Below are 14,002 nucleotides of genomic sequence, written 5' to 3'. Positions count from 1 at the left end.
ACATTTTACCTGTAAATAATTTCTTAAAGGTTACCAAAAGATTAAATAAATTGAGAATTATAGGTTGGAACCGAATATAATCAGAGGTTTCAAAAATAATCACTTGTTATGAAAAGAACTCGCGTAATCATTTTAACTCATTCACGGAGTTCCTAGGGTTCTGTTGTACACAATTTGGGCACCAATTATCTAGGCCATAGCAAATTTTATGAGAAATTAGCATTAATTACGCATTAAAATTTATAAAGTTTTTAATTTGGTATCTAAGAACTATTTACATTTTTAAATTAAAGTAAATTATTTTTCATTAAAGTAATCTTCCCAAACATTTGCTGATAAACTGATATACCTTTCAACTTAATTGAACATGTGTTTTTTAATTATCGTTCGAGAACTTTATATTATTTAAATTTCAGTTCACATTACGCTTAATTTTAGCTCTTTTTTTTAAGTATTAGATATATTGTTTATCAATATTTGTTTGGTTTATGTCTTTTTTCTTTTGTTTAGTATTTCAAAAGAATATTATTAAAATGTAATTAAGATCGGATATCCTATCGCTCAAATCTAGAATATAATTCTCTGAATTTATTTCGAAATATATTTCACTCAGCATTAGCTGAATAAAAAAATGCAAGCTATAGATTGCGCAATCTATCTGATAACACTAATAAACAACATTACTAATAATAACATAAAATAACACAATTTTGTATGTAAGAAAATTTATATCTAATAATTTAATTGAAGCAACAAAGTTATATGAGTATACTTAAAAACTTTACAAATAAGTTGCTTAAGTTGAAATTAGGAAAAAAAATGTATTTAATAAGAGAAACTTGGATCATTAGGTACATGTTTTAAAAATTGGAGGCATGATTTTAGAAGTGAATCATAGCAAAAATATTAAAAAACTTAAAATGGGAAAAAATGTTTATTGTTATAATCGCCTTTTTTGTAAAAGTGAGTAGAAAAGTTTTCAAACTTATACCCCCACCCCCCAAAAAAAGTTTTTAATTGGGGATCAAGTATCAATGAGGTAGATTTTTGAAAATGAAGCCATAATTATAGATGTGTATCAAAGCAAAAAGATTAAATGACTTTAAATGGTATAAAATTATTCATTAAAAGACAAAAAATTTTTGGGGAAAAATATTTATTGTTATAACGGCCTTTTTTCATAAAAGTGCGTAGAAAAGTTTTTAAACTTAAAACTGTGTCAGACCTAATATATTTCGACCAAGCACAGCCTGGAAATTGTTATAAAGTGGTAGCTAAATTTTCAAAAATATGCATATTTTGAAGGTTTCATATCTATTANGTTACATATGCTTCATAGTGTAATAACATTTGTGTAATAACAATTCATAGTGCAATAACAATTGTGGTCGGTGGCGTGCCCAAAATATTGTGTCGCGTGCCATAAATGGCACGCGTGCAATTGGTTCGCCATCCCTGATCTACACAATTATTTTTATCTGTCAAAAATATTTTTCAATTATAGGGCAAAAACTTCAAAACTGATTTTACAACAATATTTGGTGATTTACTTTATGAAATTTTAGGCAATATTCAGAAAAGTTCGTCAACACTTTTTGATTTTCTTTATGCTGTGGGTACCCTGTATTTGGTGAGGCATGAAACGGTTACCTTAGGTCTGAAGAGGATAAAATGGACAGCGATTCAAAAGAGTTGCTTTATTGTTTCATAAACAGTAAGTGAAAGTGAAATTTCGCTCACACAAGGTCTTTATGACATGTATTTCTCAAAACCCTGTAATAATAATAATAATAACACCGAGGAACAATTTTTTTTCTGTTCCAAGAGCGTTCTGTACTATTCTTGAAAACATTTGCGTCTCTGATTTAAAATCTACAGTTCATTTCCATATACAAGCTACAATTTTTATGCAATTCAACAATATATTACTAAATTTTTTTTAAATTCACGTGAGAGGTTTGCAAGGGTTTCCATTTCTTTGCTACGTAAGAAGTGGTAAGAAGAAGGCGATAATACATTTCAGTTTATATAATGCAATACGTTAAGATCATGTGCTTTTTTGTAAATTATAAAAATAAACAATAACAACTTACCCTGAGAATTTTCATAAGCACATATGTATTCCGACGTCATAAATTGGTTGATAAGAGCTGTTTTCCCAACATCTGGCGCACCGAGAACTAACACTTTATATCTATTTGACTTCTGTATTTCTGGCATGGCAGTTGCACCTTCAACAACTTCTTCTTTCGCCATCTCTGGTACAACTGGATCAGCCTGAGAAGTAGATGCAATCGGATAATTTATTACTGAGTCGTCCTTTGGCTGTTGCTTAGTATCAACCGGTAACTGTCCACTACCACCCATCGATGCTACACTATGTGATGACCTGGATTTTGACCTGAAAGAGTCTCCTCGATTCACAAGTCCTTTACTGGTAACTGCAAAATTCCTCAATCGCATAAAATCAGACTCATCACCAGGTAATGGTAAAGACTGGTTCGAAGCTAGCCTTTGACCGCTGAACCCATCTGCCGAAGCAATAATTTCATTGGGAATGCTTTGGATTCTTTGCCTGAACCTGTGCGTAGGGTCAACAGATTGAGGTCTTCTAGCTGTTCTCATTGACTGTGACCTGCTGACCCCACTGCTGGATAAATAGCTAGGTTCTCTGAGCTTGTTATGTCCATTTTGCATCGCCATCCTGCTGCTAGATGGACTTCTGGCTGGATGTTGATGCACTCTGCGGCTTTGGCGCGTTTTACTTCGACTTCCGTGTCTCCCAACAACACTGGCAAGATCTGGGGAAGAGTCCGCTTCACCTTCTACTGTGAGAATAATACCTGGCATGGGGCCCGTCCTGGGAGACACAGGCGGCGTGCAGGCTCCCACATCGTCGAACACATTGTTGTCAGCGTCAGAGATCTTTTGACAAACTCCGTGGTGGGATGGGCTTGGTGCCAGGTTTCGGATATCTTGATCATCCAACATCTTGTAGTACGTTGAATTAATGTCTTGACGAGGAAGTTCTATATCGGGATGTCCCGAATCTATATTTAGTTGACAGTCGACAGTGGTCTTTCAACTCGATTTATTTTAAGACTTGTTAATTCACGCCTCAACAGCGGCAAAAGTAAACACAATTGTACTGCTTAATCTTTGACATTTAATTTTTAAAAAAAAAATTCAAGACATAAATAAATTTTAATGAATTATGCTCGAAAGGTTTTCTCTTTGGAGGTGCCCATTGCTAGACTGATCCCTATAGAGATTGTTTATTTATTTTTTTGTAACATCTAGTTATATATTTTTGTCACATTTTAGTTTAGATTTCTAAATCAACATTTTTTGTCAAGCATCAGATATCTAAAGAAATCTTCTTTGGAGAATAAAGCCATCAGGCGTAGGATAATTTTAAAATCCTTTTTTGCTGTATTGATACATCTATAAAGGAATCTGAAAATAAAATATTTTATTAGTCACTAATTATATTTATAACACGTTTTAAACAATTAAAAACTTTTGCATCAGAAGAGCCCGAAATATGTTTATTAAAAAATTGTTGTTTTCATGATGCATCAATAACCGTTTTAACTAGGGTATATGTAAGCAAAAGAAAAAAGAACACTGGTTATAATAGATATTCAAAAAACTAAACCAAAATAAACAAAATTTCACATGAGCTTTAAAAACTGACACAGCGATTTACACTTTTTGAAAGCTTTATTTTTAGATTTTTAAGTACATACAAGTGTTTCTTATAGATCAGTGGTTACCAACTGGCTGCCCGCGAAGCCTTTTTTGTAACGCGCGAACTAAAATATATTAGTTTTCATTTTTCTGCCGGCAATTTTCGTAAGAAATATAGATGGGTTTAAAATACTTTTCTTTCATTAAAAAAACCCTAATTGTTCCGTTTCTGTGAAATTTAACATACCAACAATGCAAATAAATGTATTTCTCAGGTCTTGCTTGCAAGGAAATTCGGCTATTTGTTCACTTACTCAAATAAAAAAAATAATCGTGTCAATATCTTATGTTCCTTCAAAAGTAAAAGGAGTCCGACATGAAATGTCAATAAAGTTAGAAACCCCTGTAATTGATAGTTTTCGTAGACTATACGAAGCTTAACCATCAAATGAAACGCCATTTAATATAAAATCTAGTAAAATTAAGAAAGTGGTAGCAAATATATCTCTAATAATTTTTTTAATTTATGAATATGATTGGTTTGTTTTATTTACTTGTCAATCACCGCAAATGTAATTTTCAAGTATGCAGAGATGCCAACTTGCACCGGACAGCAAATATATATTTTAAAGTGGTAACTTATCAATTGTAATTCTTGGTTTAATAAATTCAATTAAATAGATTTTTATCCACCACTATTTCTAAACAATTCGTAGGCTTATATAATTCACCACTTTTGGTACTTATGTCATGCTATACCTTTTAAAAAGTAAGCAAAAATTGTTAAATATTTTCAAAATATACTTTGTAGTTATTTACCGTTTTTTTTAATTATTTTGGCGTGTCCGGAGCAGTTGGCATCTCTGAGTATGTATGATAAGTTTCCCTCAATTACTTTTAAAAAAGAATTTGGTTCATGAGCACAACTGGTTTACTTTTTTAATAGTCTGTGCAGACTACTTATGGAATACCGTGTGGAGGCTTTCAGATGTAGGAGGTGATGTGATATCTAATTGTCTTAACTTCTTTACCATTTCACAATATAAGCTAACTTATTGAATCCTAATTCATATAATCTAATAAATGTTGTAATATCAACTACTTATAAGGTGATTTAAAAGAAATTTCAACATTTTAGTTATAATTTCATAATTGGAAATAAATTACAAACTTTCATTAAAAAAATTAAACAATATTTGTTTAAAATATTTATTCAATTGATCCATATTGATTACGCATATTGAATTTAATAATACACTGATCAAAATAGCTATTTTACTTACAACGCTTACAAAATTAGTTTGACAAAGTTATTTTTGGTTACATACTCATTTTTATCATACTATCATATCATTAAGTACTTGAACAATAAATATACAAGTGGGCGACCTTATTGCTAAAATACAAACTAAGGTAGACAACGTTGAAGAGCACAGAAATATTAACATTGTGCTCTTTAACGTTGTCTACCTTAGTTTGTACTTTGAACAATATTAAAAATTTTATCATTACATATTATTATTACATATCATTACATGCTGATACATACTCATTTTAATCATATTACCATTAAATACTTGCGAAATATTATAAATAAATTTTTATCAGTACATATCATTACATTTTGATTCCTACTCATTTTTATCATAATATCATTAAAGACTTACGCAACACAATAATAAATAAATTTTTAACATTACATACTGATACATACTCATTTTAATCATATTATCAATACATACTTGGCCAATTAAAAATAAATAAAAATCTAGGATAAGTTTAAACTAAAGCTATCTAACAACTAAAAGAAATCATGGAAATAAAGAAATGATGATNAATTGAAACTTCAATTTTAAGCAAACAAATACGTTGTATTTGAGAAAACTTAAGTTGACAACCATGATAGTAACCTATATTAATATCTGTGCTTAATTTTTGTAAGAATAGTGGTGATCAATATCATTTAAAAATTAAGATTATAAAAGAAAAATAGTATATAATTACTACCACTTTAAATATGAAAATAAAATCTTCGGGAAAATTCGGAATAGTTTGGTGGTATAAATTTAACATGCCAAGGGTGCAAAAAATTTATTTCTCAGGTTTTACTTGCCGAGAAATTAGGCTATTTGTTCACTTATTCAAATAAAAAATCAATCGTGTTAATGTCTTATGTTCCTTCAAACGTAAATGAGTCTCACATACAATTTCAATAAAGTTGGAAACCCCAGTAATTGATAGTTTTATCAGACAAATACGAAATTTACAAATGGAGATACGCCATTTGATATAAAATCTAGTAAAATTAAAAAAGTGGTAGCAATTATATCTCAAAAAAAATTTTAATTTATGAATATGACTGGTTTGTTTTATTTACTTGTCAATCACCGCAAATGTAATTCTCAAGTATGTATTATAAGTTTCCCTCAATTACTTTTAAAAAAGAATTTGGGTTCATGAGCACAACTGGTTTGCTTTTTAAATAGTCTGCGCAGACTACTTATGGAAAACCGTGTGGAGGCTTTCTGATGCAGCAGATGATGGGATATCTAATTGTCTTAACTTCTTTACCATTTCACAATATAAGCTAATTTATTGAACCCTAACTCATAAAATCTAATAAATGTTGTAATATCAACTACATATAAGGTGATTTAAAAGAAATTTCAACATTTTAGTTAAAATTTTATAATTAAAAATAAATTACAAACTTTCATTAAAAAAATTAAACAATATTTGCTTAAAATATTTATTCAATTGACCCATACTGATTGCGCATATTGAATTTAATAATACACTGATCAAACCAGCATTTTTACTTACAACGCTTACAAAATTAGTTTGACAAAGTTATTTTTGATTGAATTACATACTCATTTTTATCATACTATTATTCTATCATATCATTAAATACTTGAGAAATATTAAAAATTTTATCATTACATATTATTATTACATATCATTACATACTGATACATACTCGTTTCAATCATATTACCATTAAACACTTGCGAAATATTATAAATAAATTTTTATCAATACATATCATTACATTTTTATTCCTACTCATTTTTATCATATTATCATTAAAGACTTGCGCAGCATAATAATAAATAAATTTTTAAAATTTCATACTGATACATACTCATTTTAATCATATTATCAATACATACTTGGCCAATTAAAAATAAATAAAAATCTAGGATAAGTTTAAACTAAAGCTATCTAACAACTAAAAGAAATCATGGAAATAGAGAAATGATGATTCTTTAATAATTCAAATTTCGCCTTTAAATGATTACAAGAGTGAGTTACAGGCTCTACAATAAAATAATAGATTAAAGAATTTAATGAACAAAAGATAATCGCCAGGTACAAAAATGGTTTTAAAAAAAATTCTGCTGTATTCCTAATTTTTTAACGCCATTATTTCACCCCTCTGCTCTGAAGTGATAATATTTTTATGAAAAAGGTCCTTAACTATCCAATTCGCTGCAAATTTAGTAAAACCTTTTCTGAAAACGGAGCAGTTGGCATACCTCTTTCTTCGATTAACTTTTCTATTTTGAGTAACAAAATGAATGTTTTCAATGAAGACGAAGATTATTTTTACAATGCAGAATTTTCTGAGACTACACTTAGTAATTCTGACAACCACAACATAGCGATCTTTCAAACTCTGGTGCAGAAACACCATATTAAGCGATGAAAAAAGTTTTATCCACTTTTAGTATAACGATACGACAGGAACTAAGCAAAAAAAAGGCAATACAAATAAAGTTCTTCGAATCGATATTGATTTTCAGTTTAGCGAACCATAAGTGTTCCTCTCTCGCAGATCATAAAGTTTTTTGAACTTTCACTTTAACACAATATGCAGTTATCGAGGGAGATAAAAGCCGAAGAGAAAACAGATTATTTCCTTCTCCAACATTAATCATTCCTATATTCCACCAAAGTAAAGTTTGAAATGAGTTTCACTATCACAAGGAAGTCGTAAATTTATTTGATTGATAACTCTTCTTTTTATTTAAATAAACTCGATCAAGTTTATGAAAGTTTTATGTGACGCAAGAGGTGAAGAAAAAATTGCAAAAGTTGAATCAAATATCTTTGCTTTTTACCATCAATAATGAGGTACTGAATAAATGAAATGTTTGTTAGATTCTCGCTATCTTCAAATTTTGTTAAGCCGCGGTTTTTCGGTACTATTAATAACTCTCAATAACTCTTCTTTTTCTTTAAATATCTTATTCAATCAAGTTTATGAAAGTTTTATGTGTCGCAAGAGGTGAAGAAAAAATTACAGAAGTTCAATTAAATATCTTTGCTCTTTACCATTAATAATGAGGTACTGAATAAATGAAATGTTTGTTAGATTCTCGCTATCTTCAAATTTTGTTAAGCCACGGTTTTTCGGTACTATCAATAACTCTCAATAACTCTTCTTTTTCTTTAAATACCTAACTCAATCAAGTTAATGAAAGTTTTATGTGTCGCAAGAGGGGAAAAAAATTGCAAAAGTTCAATCAAATATCTTTGCTCTTTACCATTAATAATGAGGTACTGAATAAATGAAATGTTTGTTAGATTCTCGTTTTCTTCAAATTTTGTTAAATCATGGTTTTTTTGGTACTATTAATAACTCTCAATAACTCTTCTTTTTCTTTAAATACCTAACTCAATCAAGTTAATGAAAGTCTTATGTGTCGCAAGAGGGGAAGAAAAAATTGCAAGAGTTCAATCAAATATCTTTGCTCTTAACCATTAATAATGAGGTACTGAATAAATAAAATGTTTGTTAGATTTTAGTTAACTCCGAATTTTGTTAAGTCATTATTTTTCGGTAATATTACATGAATGAAGCATTTCGGCCTTGAAGGAAATTTTCTAAAAATAAAAAAAAAAATTATAAATGTGAGAAAAGAATATTGATTTATATTTGGTAACTATTTATAAAATTATGTTATAATCTAGTTAAGTGCATTCTTATTTAATGCTACTTTTAATATAAAAAAGTCGCCAAATTTAGCGAAAAAGCATAATTTGCAAAACCATTAAAAATTAAAGTAAACAGTGTGTAGTAGATATTGCAATGATAAAGGTTAACTTTGCAAGGAGCATAGTCGAATTATTATTCTCAGATAAAAAGTTCCTAAAAAAACATTTGATTAATGGTAATTTAAATAAAATAGTAAGGTCCTGCTTTACATAAATTTTTCAAGAAATATTGATTGCCAAAATTATCGCCAAAGTTGCTTAAAGTAACTTTGGCAATATTTTTCTAAGTTAACTATTTTTTACTATTTTAATTTTAGTGACTATTTTCGTTTCTCCAATGCAATTTATCAACAATCACAATAATATCTTATTCAATACTTTTCGTTCTGTATAATATTCGTTTGTTATGTTAGAATGGTGATCACGGTAGAGGATTCGAATTCCACCGTTGTACAGAGTACATTTTCCTGATGTCTGTTCTTTAATATGAATCGCCTATATAATCGTCTTCGTAATGAGGACCATCAAATTAAATGGATTTTTTTCTATTAACAGTTCTAAAAAATGAACTTTAAAAAGATCAGTAATATTAATTCCTCTATTAATATAACAGGGCTGCATTCTACTACGCTTTTTGCAAAAAGGTATGCAATTATAAAATAATGATTTCAGAATTCTTGATAATTTTGTAAATATTTTAAAAACTATACCACAAGATAACTGGAGCATAAAATTTTGTTTCATTTACTTGTAAAGGTGTGGGAAATAACTAAATCAAGTTTACAAAACAAAAAATACGTTAAGACATAAACTTAGCTTCCAACGGAAGGAATTTTTTCAAAAAACGTAGAAAGTTGGTAGTCCTGATTAGGCCAACCGGAAAATTCGGTAAGCGAGAAAATACGCCCCATTATACAAGGATGCAAAAGGTGCCTTTATGAAAAAAAGTGACAGGTCAAAATATATAGATGTAACCGATTAGTTTTGGTGGATTCTTCCGTTTCAAGTTTGATTAAGTATGTACACAGGACTGCCAACTACTAAGCTTTTTGCAAAATATTTTCTTGAGTGGTAGAAAATTGAAAACTGAAACTTACAGAATAATTGGTAATTTTACCAACATTTTAAGTCTCACAACATCTTGACTGGACGTGAGTGCTCACTAACCCAAACTTTCCATCTAAAAGAACCGAACGCAATCAGTAAAGCTAAATTTGCTGATAGCTTAAATAACAAACTAATCAAACAGAAATTAATAAACATTCTCGGCATAGCAAGAGACATGACCAATAATATGTGAAATTAAAACGTTACTGCCTAATTATCTATAGTTAACAATTCTAAAACAGAACTCAAACTAACTATTTGACTACAAAACAGCTAACAACTAATTCAAACTATCGATCTGACAATAATACCAGGACCAATAACAACTAATTCCAACAGTGATAAAAAGGCTAAATTAAAACTAGCTATAACTTTAGATAACACTATTAACTATACCCAATTAGAGAACTAATGGGGTCACATATCACACACACAAAATACTGAACGGTTGCGCAAACACAAATTTTCAATTAACTCACACGCCCCACAGCTGACCCGCTCAAAAATACCAGGTAGTGAGCTCGGCAACACCAGGTGTTGTCCGTGGGGTAATAAATGTTATATGTATAGTTTAAAAAAAAGTTCTGTAATGTGGCTATGTATTTTTTCCTTTGTCCTGTATTTGCACATGTTTGTTATGTAATTGTAATCACCGTAGCATTTACGTCATAAACCCTGATGGATGCTATAAACATTAACACAATAAACATGCACACCCCGAAATCAACCACGGACTGGCTCACAATGGCAGCCAACGTGGTTGATTACCACACACGCCTCACCACTGACCTGCTCACCAGTCACTAGGAGTAACCAGTTGACCCGGCAGCACTGACAACTGTCCGTGAGGCCATAGATGTTAAGTGTTTTCATAAATAAAAACTGTGCTGTGACTAACGATTCTATAGTGTAACTTGTTTGAGGTGCTTGTTTTGTCAATAATACTGTTAATATTTATGTTTTTGTCCTAAGGATGCTACAATAGTCGATAGCCAACTCTAAACCAAAACCAAATCTTTAACAACCATGCTCTCAGTGCCTTAATTAACCGTATCAATCAGTCAATTAACAATTAACTACATTAAAGACTGTGACCTGGGGGATGAAAATCGAGAAAAAGTAGGGACTTAACAAAATGTTTCCATTTTTTAGTGAAAACCTCGAAATCTTCAAGTATGAGCTAGAAGGAAGAACCAACCACGGACATTCTTGGAGAAGGTGGGTCAGTTTCCAACTAGGAAGTGAAGAAGGTGTGTTGGACAGAAGGTGACACGGCGGAGTTTGAGAAATCCGTCATAATCGTTTTACAAGAATAAGACATATTTCGGCGCTGATAATTGTCTAAATAAATTAAATTTTACCAAGACGTAGCAAAAAGAAATTTCGTTATGGAAAATATATATATATATATATAAATATANTCGGCATTCAGCCAATTGGCGAATATTTTTGATTTGAATTTGTAAACAACCGTCTGTGTTCTGATGTCAACGTTCTTCGTAAAATTCTACAAATGTTATAAATGTCAGCATTAATTTAATTCTTAGAGTTATGAATAATTGCATATGTGTGCTGTGTACCAAACTGCAGAGGATTTTACAAAGTTGATGGTACAAAAGTATGAAATTTTAGATTTCCCAATACGTAAGAAATGGCTTGCCGCCATGCCAAGAGATTTTGAAGTTGCAAAGAATTCTAAAGAGAGTAATATTTGTTTTTATTTTTAAAAATTTAATTATGCTTCTTTATTATATTTTTACTAAGAGTAAATTATTTTAAATTGTGGATAAATTATTTATAATAATTAAGTTGTTCTTATCAATCATATCGCAAACTATTGTAATATATAGTTATTTTTATAGAGTTTTATTTTATAAAAATATTAATANAGAGTATATATTATGAATACCCATTTGAAAATAAGAAAACAAAAGATATTTGACACTGCTTAAAATTTGCTTCTTACTATCACAAAATAAATATGATGTTCAGTTGTTCTTCCCGTATTTATTTAATATTAGATATATGACATCATTCATAATTTGATTCTGAGTGCTAAAACAAAGCTGTCATTCTTGAAACAAAAACAAATATTTAACATTGCTGCAAACTGTTTCCAACATCAAACAAATGTGACATTCACCTGCGCTTTACATTGATAAACAAATTATTCATATTTGACATAGCTAAACATTTGTTATTAACAAACAGTGTATAAATATAGCGTTTCGTTGCACTTTCCGTGATAAACAAAAAATCTACATTTGATATCGTTTAAAAATGTTTCTTACTAACATCTAAAAGTAAATCTTAAGTTCAGCTACGCTTTCCCTGATAAACAAGCTAATCGTATTTGACATCGTTTGAAATTTGATTTTTGCTGACACGACCTATTAAATGAACAATAGATATTTGACATTGTTTAAAGTTTTTCCTTAGTAGCACAAAAAAAGGATGTTTAGGTGCACTTTTCATGATAAATAAAATATATTTGACATTGCTAAAAATTGCTTCTTATTAACATGAAATAAATCTGACGTTCCTCTGCGTTGTTTATGATAAACAAATTAATTATACTTGACGTCGTTTGAAATTTGTTTTTAACATACACAAAGCCTATTTGACGACCAGCTGTTCTTCTTGTGAAAAGAAAAAGAATAGATATTTGACATCATTTAATACTTTTTTCTAACACAGAATTAACGAGACAATTAGTTTCGCTTTTCGTGATAAATAAAATATAGATATTTGACAACATCTAAACACTATTTCTTGCTAAAATTAAATAAATTTAATGCTCAGCTGTGCTTTCTATGAAAAATTAACTATTCATATTTGATATCGTTTAAAATTTATTTCTTATTGACGCAAAACCTATTTGGCATTCAGTTGTTCTTTCCGTATCAATTGAACAAATGTTTGGCTTAAAACTGATTTCCAACACAAAATAAATTTGATGTTTATTTGTAGTTTCTTTGACAAATAAACGATAGATATTAGAAATTATTTTAAATATAGCTCTTAGTAACACAAAATAAATATGCCGTTCGTTTGCGCTTTGCGTAATAAACAAACCTTGGCCAAGAAACAAACTATAGATATTTGATATCGTTTAAAATTTTGCTTTCACTGACACAAAACAAATATGACGTTCGATTGTTCTATCCGTATTAAAAAACAATAGATATTTGGTATCGTTTTTTTTTTCTAACACAAAATTAATATGACAATTAGTTGCACTTCTCATGATAAACTACAGAATTTTGACAACGTTTAAACACGGTTTCTCGCTGAAATTAAATAAATCTGACGCTGATCTGTGCTTTCGATGAAAAATTAACTATTCATATTTGACATCATTTAAATTTATTTCTTATTGACACAAAACCTATCTGACATTCAGTTGTTCTTTACGTATTAAATGAACAATAGATGTTTTGCATTGTTTAAAATTTAATTTCTTATTGACACAAAACCTGTCTGATGTTCAGCTGTTCCTTCCATATTAAGTGAACAATAGATGTTTGACATTGTTTAAAATTTATTTCTTATTAATACAAAACCTATCTGATGTTCAGCTGTTCTTTCCGTATTAAATGAACAATAGATGTTTTGGATTGTTTAAAATTTATTTCCTATTGACGCAAAACCTACCTGATGTTCAGCTGCTCCTTCCGTATTAAGAGAACAATAGATGTTTGGCATTGTTTAAAATTTATTTCTTATTGACACAAAACCTATCAGATGTTCAGCTGTTCTTTCCATATTAAGTGAACAATAGATGTTTGACATTGTTTAAAATTTATTTCTTATTGACGCAAAACCTATCTGGTGTTCAGCTGTTCTTTCCGTATTAAATGAACAATAGATGTTTTGCATTGTTTAAAATTTACTTCTTATTGACACAAAACCTACCTGATGTTCAGCTGTTCTTTCTGTATTAAGAGCACAATAGATGTTTGGCGTTGTTTAAAATTTATTTCTTATTGACACCAAGCCTGTTTGACGCTCCGCACTATTTGAACAACAGATGTTTTCCACTGTTTAAAATTTATTTCTTGTTGACGCAAAACCTATCTGATATTCAGCTGTTCATACCGTATTAAATGAACAACAGATGCTTTGCATTGTTTAAAATTTATTTATTATTGACGCAAAACCAATCTCACTTTCAGCTGCTCTTTCCGTATTAAATGAACAATAG

At 29.6% G+C, this 14,002-nt stretch overlaps 1 protein-coding gene across 2 annotated transcripts in view; it reads right to left on the bottom strand.

The window, feature by feature from the left end:
• LOC107452224 (GTP-binding protein RAD-like) overlaps positions 1-14,002 on the bottom strand; it is a 157,581-nt gene that overhangs the window by 81,805 nt on the left and 61,774 nt on the right. For both annotated transcript variants that reach the window (XM_071182492.1, XM_071182493.1), the window contains exon 2: positions 2,094-3,456. In XM_071182492.1, coding sequence (XP_071038593.1) covers positions 2,094-2,991 — 898 coding nt within the window. In that variant the 5' untranslated portion in view covers positions 2,992-3,456. The remainder of the gene's footprint in view (positions 1-2,093; positions 3,457-14,002) is intronic.

The sequence above is a fragment of the Parasteatoda tepidariorum genome, chromosome 6, assembly GCF_043381705.1.
Source record: "Parasteatoda tepidariorum isolate YZ-2023 chromosome 6, CAS_Ptep_4.0, whole genome shotgun sequence".
NCBI classification, from domain to species: domain Eukaryota; kingdom Metazoa; phylum Arthropoda; class Arachnida; order Araneae; family Theridiidae; genus Parasteatoda; species Parasteatoda tepidariorum.
This window is presented reverse-complemented; position numbering and strand designations above follow the sequence as displayed.